Consider the following 9,336-nt stretch of genomic DNA (forward strand, 5'->3'; position numbering starts at 1 on the left):
TCACAGTCCATGCCTGTGACTGAAAGCAGCCTGTTTCAGAAGAGCTTTTCTCAGGGCCTGATGGACCTCCTTGTTTCTCAGGCAGTAAAGGACAGGGTTGAGCACGGGGATCAGGATTGCGAACCAGACAGACATTATCTTGTACACAATAGCAGGAGGGCTGAAATTTGTAACAACATAGACTGTCATTACGCTCACATAGTAAAGTGTCACCACAATGAGGTGGGAGGAGCAGGTGGAAAAGGCCTTTTGCCTGCCGGTGCCGGAAGGGATTCTCAGGATGCTGGCGATGATGCAAATGTAGGACATCAAAGTCAGCAGAAAGACCCCAATAGTTAATATGACAGAGAAATAAAAAGTCAGCAGTTGCAAAATATTGGTGTCAGCACAGAACGGATCTTTCACAGGTGCAAAATCACAAAAGAAATGGTCAATGTCTTTGGGACCACAATATACTAATTGCAGCATGAAAACGTGCAGCATGATGCAGTAGGAAATGCTGTATATCCAGGCCCAGGCCACCATGTGGCAACAGACCCTCCCGGTCATCAAAGTGGTGTAGCGGAGGGGATGGCAGATCGCTAGATACCGATCGTAGCACATGGCCGTGAGCAGCAGCCATTCTGCATTGGAGAGGATAATATAGAAATAGAATTGCACATAGCAGTTGTGCAGAGAAATGGTTCTGTCGCCGGTCGCCAGACTGGCCAGCAGCCTAAGCAGGGTGGTGGAGACGTAGCAGATCTCTACAGCGGACAAGTTGGCCACAAAATAGTACATGGGAGTGTGAAGGTGCCGATCAGCCACCACTAGCACAATGATGAGGAGGTTCCCAGACAGAGCTACAAGGTAGATCACCAGAAACAGCAGGAAGAGGAGGGGCTGCAGTTCAGGGTCGTTCCCAAACCCTATAAGAATCAATTCAACGATGGGTGTTTCATTCCGTCCTTCTGCTGACTCCATATTTTGTATCTATAAACAGAAAGACATGAAATATTCACAGTGCAAGACAGACAGCTGGTGCTGTTGGCCACACTCCCGCAAAGTTGAGGGGAGAAGTTTAGTGCCTCTGCATCTCACCACTTGAAAAAGGAAGTTGTCCATTAGCAGAGAAAGACTCGTTCCATTAAGTTGTCAAGCTTCCAAAATAAGGGAGCCATGAGCACTGGATCTTAATAAATGACAGAAACGTCATTACCTTGACAGAAACTGCCTTGAACTCTCGTGATCTTTAAATAAATACATTGAGGCTGGGATTTGGAAATATCTTCATCATGTCAGTGTCCTATTGGCCAATCTAGAGGACATAACAAAAGTCAATCCGTTGGCAATGGAGGATATTTAAAGTTCAAACAAGGAGAACGCCTATCCTGCACTTGGGAAGTGTCATTCCCAGCCAGGGCAACATGCACGAGCTTTGATCTAGCTAGCAGCATCAAATCACAATGAGAACACGGCAGCAGAGGCAGTGGTGTGGGATACACACCTGTGTATGTCCCTTGAATCTCAGATGGGATTGGGTCAGGGTAGCTCATCTACGCTGCCGAGGCTACAAAGCTATTTTGAGCACAAGCGCACAAAGTTTTTGTGTACAGCTCTAGAGGAGAAGGGAATTGCACCTTCAAAGTTGAGCACAGATACACCTCAGAAGACGAAAACCAAAATGCCAAAAAGCCTACGATTTGTATGAGGGTCTTTCCAGCTATCCCCTCTCCCAGCAGAGTCAAAGAAAAAACACGGCACCATTTGAGAGCATGTAAACAGGCCTAAGATTCCCCAGGGTAAATAATATCAGGCAGAACTGAGATACAAATCCAATCCTGTGTGAAGAAAATGAACCTGAGAACTCATCGAAAGAGAAATAAGATGGTTTTTAGGTTTTTTTAAAAAAAAAACCACAAGTGAGAGCATGAAACAGTGGAGAAGAAAGAAGAGCTGTGTAGACAGAAAGAGCAAAATTGAGAGTGAGACACAGGGCCTACGTCTACACTGCACAACTATTTTGGGATACCAGAGGTGTCCCAAAATAGCTACCCCACATGTACTCAAGCCGCCTGTTCTTTTGAATTTTTTTCAAAATAACGGGCACAATCTTTAGCCATCCCAGGAAATCTTATTGCACGAGGGATAAGGGATGACTAGAAACAGAGTGCTATTTCAATATTTAGCGCTGTGGATGTGCCAAATTTGAAAAGAAGCGATTTCGAAAGAGATTTGAAATAAGATACACAATTTGCGCAGTGCAAGTTGCGTCTCATTTCGAATGTAGGGTGCTGTGTGGATGCACCCAGAGAGGTTTTATTTTTCCCAATGTGATGAGCATTAAACACCAGATCCGTTTAAACAGGAGTAGTGGTTCTCAGCTATGAAAGCAAAAGTCTAAGATCCAATACGTCTGAAATCCGTCTTTTTTTCCCCTACCCAGTGCTTGATATGGTGTTATCACTGACTTACATTCAGGCTACTGAAAGAATGTCCGCACCAAATGTCTGATAAAGTGGGTTGTGCCCACTGAATGGGGGATGGACGACATGGGAAGGGTCACTTGTTCATTACCTGATCCATTCATTCTCTCTCAAGCTCCTAGACCTGCTGCAGTAAGTCCTGCATTGAACACAGGATAAGACTGCATGATCTCCTCTCGCCTCTTCCACACTTAAACATCTAAGGTGCTATAGCTTTGGGAACTGGCATTTGCTGCTGTTGGAAGCGAGAACGTTGGGGAAGATGGACTTTCAGACTGGCCCAGTGTGTTCTGAATCTGGGAGCCTTTCGTTGCTCTTTCTTAGGCACGTTTTCTTGTAACCCATTTGTGATCGGTTCCCCTGTGCTGTTGGAACTGGGGTTTCACTGAGCCCTCTCACCCACCAATCTGGGATCACTTGAGCACGGAGCAACTCTGGCAAGCAACAGACTTGCTCCTGGCCCTACACTTTCTCCAACATCCACAAAGATTTGGATACACCTGGCCATAGGTACACACCAGCTCTATGATGAGCCGCTGGATAAAACAACAATAGGAAAACAACAGTAAGAATAACCACCAGCTCTACAGCCTGTCACACCAGAACTGTACCACTCTCGTCAGGTCAAAGCCCCCACCAGTGAGAATTTGGCATCCCGTTTGCTCTGTAAGCATGGAGAGGAACATGCTAACCAAGCTGGGATTTCATCCCATATACTAAATATGAGGGTGCGCCAGTTTAGCTAAAACTGCAGAGAAGTTTATTAATGACAAAGGATCAGAGCAGATTGTGATGGCGCGTTGGGGGTTCCCCGTCTCCTGCACCCCGAAATGGCACAAACAGACTGCACCAGCCGGCGGAATTGAGGGTGGTTTATTGCTCCTCCAGCACAGCGCAGCACAGATGTAATCTGGTTACAGGAACTGGGGCTAAGAGGCCTCAGTGCCCCCCTTTGAGATAGGGGAGTCCCAGCCCCCTCCCCAGCTCCTTATTCCCTGCCTTCTAGACAGGAACTAACCAACCCTCTTCCAGCCCTGCCCCCCAGCCAGGGCAGCATCCACCTTCCTTTGTTCCTCTCCATGGGGGGTGTCTAGCCACTGGTTCAACAAGTTTGGCATTACCTCTGCCTAGTGAGGCTTTCCCTGGTGGGTCTTGCTCCAGACAGCAGGGGTCACCACATCCCAGCAAGTACCCCCACTACGTCACACAGATTACCAGGGAATATACAACAAAGAGAAACAAAGCAAAACAGGCTCCTCAGATTCAGTAGAAATGAACACCGTGAGAAGTAGGAACAAAGAGGTTCTCACCTTGCCTGCTGATAATCAGCTGCCTGGCAGATTCTCAAAGCAGAAGTTGCATTTGCTTTGCTGCTTGGGTTTTTCAGGCTTCCATACGCCGGCTAGAAATCACTGTTACCCGGCTCCTGCAAAGTCGTCAGTTCAGTTTTCCTTCCTCCAATCCTTCTGTGTATGGAGTGAAGAACTACTGTCCTCTCTCTCTGCCTTATGTAGCTTTAGAAAAAAGGTGGGGACCTTTTTTTGAACTACTACTCCCTAGAGCGGGCTGTGACAAAACACAGACACCCCAAGATGGAACCCAGAGTCATGTGGGTTGAGCACATGGCCCAGTAGAGTCATTTGTTAATCACAGGCTCCCCGGAGCATTCCCAAGAAGGCTCACCAAGAAGGATAAGCTTCTCCTGAGGTCTCATTGCCCTCAACAACCCTTCCCAAGAGTCTGCTTAGCATCCCGAGTGGGAGGTACCCAGGTGTAAGAACACTGGAAATACAGATACTAAGTCAATACTCATAATTACAGACACAAAGATACGGCATAAATACAATCAGGATTAAGCAAATCATGACATTCCAATAACACCTTACATGACCTTCCTTGCACAAATGCTACATATTTGTGCTATAATCTTATCATCAGACACCTTTGAGAAATAGGAATGAGGAGTAACAGTAGTTCGAATTAGGATTTTTAATTCAAACTATCTACTCCGTGCCGCGTGTAGTTGTGGGCACGAAGTTTGGACTAAGGTGGATTTAAAAATGGTGGCGCCCGGGAACATGCAAATGAAGCCTGGGATATTTAAATCCCAGGCTTACTTTGCAACTCTGCTTGCCCTCATTACCCTACCTAGCTCGAACTAACAAGCTAGTGTATACGTACCCTAGGGGTTTAGTGTCACTGGCTCTATGTTCTTTCACTCCCTCCCTCGATTGACCAACTAATCTCATTCCTTCTGAGATGGTGGATGCCTTAGTAACCACTTTCCCTTTCCAAATCATGTATTTCACTTTACCCAGGCTGTGTTCACTTTCACACTCACGGTCCGTTGTCAGCTTCACCCTCAGCCGACCCTTTCTTCTCATTTCATACAATTAAACAAGATAGGAGAAAGACAGTGTCTGCTGCCATTGGTAGCCTTCAATTATTTTTGCAAGCTGAGCTTTAGTTCCTGCCACCCGAACAGCACGTGTTGGTGTATCTCGTCCTTATTCCCTTCCCACAGAAATCAGTGTCTGCCCTGGTTGGCAATTCCTTCTTCTTATGAAATGATGCAATCTCGTGTTGCTAATGGTGGGAATCAGAAATGGTTGTAGAGAGGAAAGTGAACATTTATTGTTTGTAGAAACAAAAAGCCATGGTACAAGACTGACATATGACTAACCCCAAAGGGAAAGCATGGAAAACAATAGATGTCAAAGAGACATAATGGAGACAGGAGAAGTGTTGACCAAAAACAAAGCAAAAAGGAAGAGCAACATCTCAGTCAAGGGAAAATAATTCTGGGAGAACTAATTGCAGTGGAATTCTCTGTAATTCTGATGGATTAGGTGAGATGGTGTCTTGCTACAACTAACCATACATACCTTCTAGAGATCCACAGTGCCCACAAACGCTGCTTAACTGACCTACATACCCACTTGCCACCAATTTGGTTGAAGATCAGCAATCACATGATAATGCAATAGATTCCCAGGTGTTTCCCAAATGTCTGAAATTGTGAATTTTTACAATAGTGTCAGCAGCTGGTTGAGAAAGAGTAAGAATTAACCAGGGAGGGTTAGGACCTCTAATCCATCCCTAGAACTCGTGAAGAGAGGAAACAGCCTTCCTCAGCATTTGCATGAGGAAGAGACAAATAACGGGGCTAATTTGCTCTTATTTTGGATATAAAAGAGTTCTGGAGAGCCACGCTGATGAAGGACCCTGCATCTGTCTCCCTGAATTAGATTACAGTGTTCCCATTAATCGGGCCTCACAAAGAGGCCAATGACAATTTTAGGGTCTAGGAGGTCCAGCCAGAATGCCCAGAATGCCAAGGGCCTACTATGTTAGGTTTTAGAAAAGAGCAAATGGTGAGAAATATCCCTAGACTCCACAGACATTGTCCTTCCTGGCAGTGGTTGTCAAAGGAGACTTAGTATATGTCTACACTACAAAGTTAATTCGAACTAACAGCAGTTAGTTCAAATTAACTTAAATAGCGGCTATACATGCAAACTGCTATTTCGAATTTAATTCAAAATAACGGAGTGCTTAATATGAACTTGGTAAACCTCATTCTACAAGGAGTAATGCCAATTTCGAATTAAGTAGTTCGAATTAAGTGCTGTGTAGCCCCTTAATTTGAAAAAGCTAGAGGTTAGCCCTTCCCAGGTTTTCCCTGGTGGCCACTCTGGGCCAAACCAGGAAAACTCCTTTTTTCTCCCCCAGCTTCTGGGCCCTTAAAGGGGTAGACTCTGACCAGATGGCACTTACCAGAGCCAGGGCTGCCCGCAGTCTCTGCCCCTGACCCAGTGGCCCCAGGATGAGGCAGGCAGCCAGTGACAGCCAGCCATCTCCTGCCCAGTCCCCCAGCACCCAGGAGCCAGCCAGGGGCCAGAGATGGTGCGTGCCCTCCTGGACTAGGCACAGAGAAGAGGCTCTCTCCCAGTCTGTGGTGTGGACTAATTGCTCACGGCTAATGTGTTAGACAGGGGAGCACACGTACGCACACAGCTGAGAGATTATCATCATTGACGGAGCAGAAGACCTGCCAGGAACCCATAGGGAAGCCAGACTGATGACAGGCTCGGCTTAACAGAGCCCTGGCTGGGATATTTCAATTCTCCGTTGCGGATGAACTTTTCATTTCAGTTTCAGTGTCTGACGCACCATGTTGGGAGATACTTGTAATCAGAATGACACATTTCGAGGCTGCCCAAATGAAACATTTTGATTGCCCCCAAAGGAATAATTTTTCAGAATTTTGTTTTGCGGTAAATCCCCACTTTTATTTTCTATTTCATTCTGGCTTGGAAACCGATGGAAAGTGCAGGATTTATAATGAAACAAAAGCTCTGATGCTTGCGCCTCTCTTGCACTTATAACTGCAAGTATCATGTAGATTCCCCCAACCTTCAATTCATTCCCTTTGGGCTATGACACCAGAATTGAGTCAATCCATCCGGTGGTGGAAGTAGAAGATTTGGAGGTTCACCAGTGGCACAGAGAGCCTGTCAAACTACCACTGATGCCTGGTGCTCCTGGTCCATCAATATCCAGGTTTAATTAGTGCCAGGACACACCACAAAGTTCATTTATTATCCTACCTTCTTCATTTTGCCACTGTAGCTACGCAAGGCAAATGTGGCCTACTAACTAGAGTGTTGGACTCCCACGCTGGAGTCCGGAGGACTGTTGTCAATTCAGCCACAGTCCTGCTGCATAGTGGTGGGCAAACCATTCCTTCCTTCCACCCCTCAGTTTTCCAACCTTTAAAATGGGGGTAGTGAAAGAGACTGTGAATTGGACTGTCTCAAGCGATCTTCCTTTGAACAGGTTGATGGGACAACATCTAATAATCTAATATATAAAGGACAATGTTTGTATGTTTGTGCTCTAATAACCTGGACACTCTAAGACCTACATCAACCAAACTTTGCATGGGATAACCTTTTCTCCAGGAGAAGGTTTTAAGGTTCTTTTGGACCCGATCGGGGTCCCGCCCTGCCTCCATTGTACCTGTGGCCCTGGGCATGAGCTGGGGCACCCCTCCCATGTGTAGCCTCCCGGGACTCGCACCCTCCCACCCGCGAGGTTACATAACCGACCCTTCCCCCCCTACAGAGCTGCAGTGCTCCCACTCACATGCGCAAAACAGCTCAGGCACCTGCCCTGCCCCCAACGGCACCTGAAGCCTCCGGCGTGAGCTGGAGCACCCCTCCCATGTGTAACCACCCCTCCACCCGGGGTTGCACCCTACCCTGGGGATAACGCAGACCTATATTTTTATCCCTATAGATATCAGTGAAACTTTTCTACCATTCAAAAAAAGATAATGGACTACTGTTTTTCAACATTTTGTTCCTCCGGTTTCTCAAGCAATGCCGGGTAACTCCAGCTAGTAATAATATAAGATAATTCTGTTCTATATGAGTTGATATATGGTGCTCATCCTCCTAGTATCCAGCTTCTACAGAATACTGGTGAATTTCATATTAGCAATTACTAGTCAATTATTAACTCGTACTTTGGAGCAGAGTGGCAATATCTGGATGGATGGGTTCTTTGAAACATCATTGGGGATTCCACCAAGACACGGACAGCTGGCTCAGTGTCTCGGAGTAACACGAAGGGTTCCACAGAAAATGTTTGTAAGAAACGGCAAGATCCATGAGAGATCAGCCATTGCCTTTCTCTCCCCAATTAGCCAGTCCAGCCGGGACTTTCTGGAATGAATCCAGGGCAGGTGTGGTGTTGGGTAGCAGGAGAGACATGCAAGAGGGTGTGGTGTGAAGAATCCTGCTTTCAAGCATGACTCAGAGAGGGGAAAATGTATGGGACATAGCACCTACATTCCCTGGTAGCTGTCAGATTGAAGACAGGAAATCTCAAGGCTGTTTAAGGGAGAAAGCACGAACATTTTCCAGTGTTCAGCCTTACTTATCCATACACATATTAATCAGGATTAGATAATCCAACGCAACTTTAGTTGACACTAGAAAGACAGAATCACAAATGTGTTAAACCAACACTCCAATCCCACAAATTCTTGGCAAAGGTAAAGACTGCATTTTATCAAATCACACTGCTGACTTGACACATCAGAAACACAAGTCAGATGTGTATTTCTATAAGGATGCGTTTACACAGTGGTGCTATTTTAGAATAATGTCCGTCATCCCGAAATAGTGCTGTGCACTTCTTAACAACACTGCTACTATTTCAAAATACATTCGAAATGACGGGTGTCTTATTCTGGCTTCCTGTAAACCTTGTTGCATGAGGAATAAGGAAAACTCTGGTTTTGTGGGCTAGATTTGGAGCATTCGGCTCTGTTCCTGGCTGTTGGAGGAGGGCAAGATCCATTCCATACAAACACGATATTGCCATGATTTGGGCCCCAGCTGCCAGTCTCAGGACATCACTGGGGTTGCTCCTGACTGACGGCAGAGAAAAGGAGAGTGGGAAGTTGCTCCCTGGATCTCAGGGTGAGCATACGTTTCTGCAGGGAACAATCGTGAAACGCACCTGCACGGCAGAGATGGAACCCGGCTTCTGTGTGCACACACTCTGGTTGCTGTCCTACCCTCTTCAAACAACACACTCAGCAGAGTTTGGAGCCTTTCAGCAAAGACACACAAACCCATGGAACTCTGCTCCCTGAACTCCTCTAGGGCTATAGCATCAGTAATTGTTCATATTCCAACAACCCTGACACAACACGGAAAATGCTGTGTGTGATCCCTTTGCAGCAGGGATGCCAACCGTCAGAAAATGTCTCTAAAGAAACAGTCAAAATTGGACGCGTCCGTAAAGTGCATAAAACAATTAAGTTGTCCGTAAATTTTGTAAAAGTGCAATAAAATTT

At 46.1% G+C, this 9,336-nt stretch overlaps 1 protein-coding gene across 1 annotated transcript; it reads right to left on the reverse strand.

The window, feature by feature from the left end:
* LOC149521266 (olfactory receptor 2A12-like) lies at positions 1 to 963 on the reverse strand. The gene has a single exon (XM_089774419.1). The coding sequence runs from the start codon at positions 961 to 963 to the stop codon at positions 1 to 3; it is 963 nt and encodes a 320-aa protein (XP_089630545.1).
* Positions 964 to 9,336: the final 8,373 nt, after the last annotated feature.

The sequence above is a fragment of the Pelodiscus sinensis genome, chromosome 30, assembly GCF_052426305.1.
Source record: "Pelodiscus sinensis isolate ZL-2025 chromosome 30, ASM5242630v1, whole genome shotgun sequence".
Classification (NCBI taxonomy): domain Eukaryota; kingdom Metazoa; phylum Chordata; order Testudines; family Trionychidae; genus Pelodiscus; species Pelodiscus sinensis.

Bases quoted from the DNA above. Each gene is read 5' to 3' on its own strand.
- LOC149521266 (XM_089774419.1), bottom strand. From the start codon at position 963: ATGGAGTCAGCAGAAGGACGGAATGAAACACCCATCGTTGAATTGATT.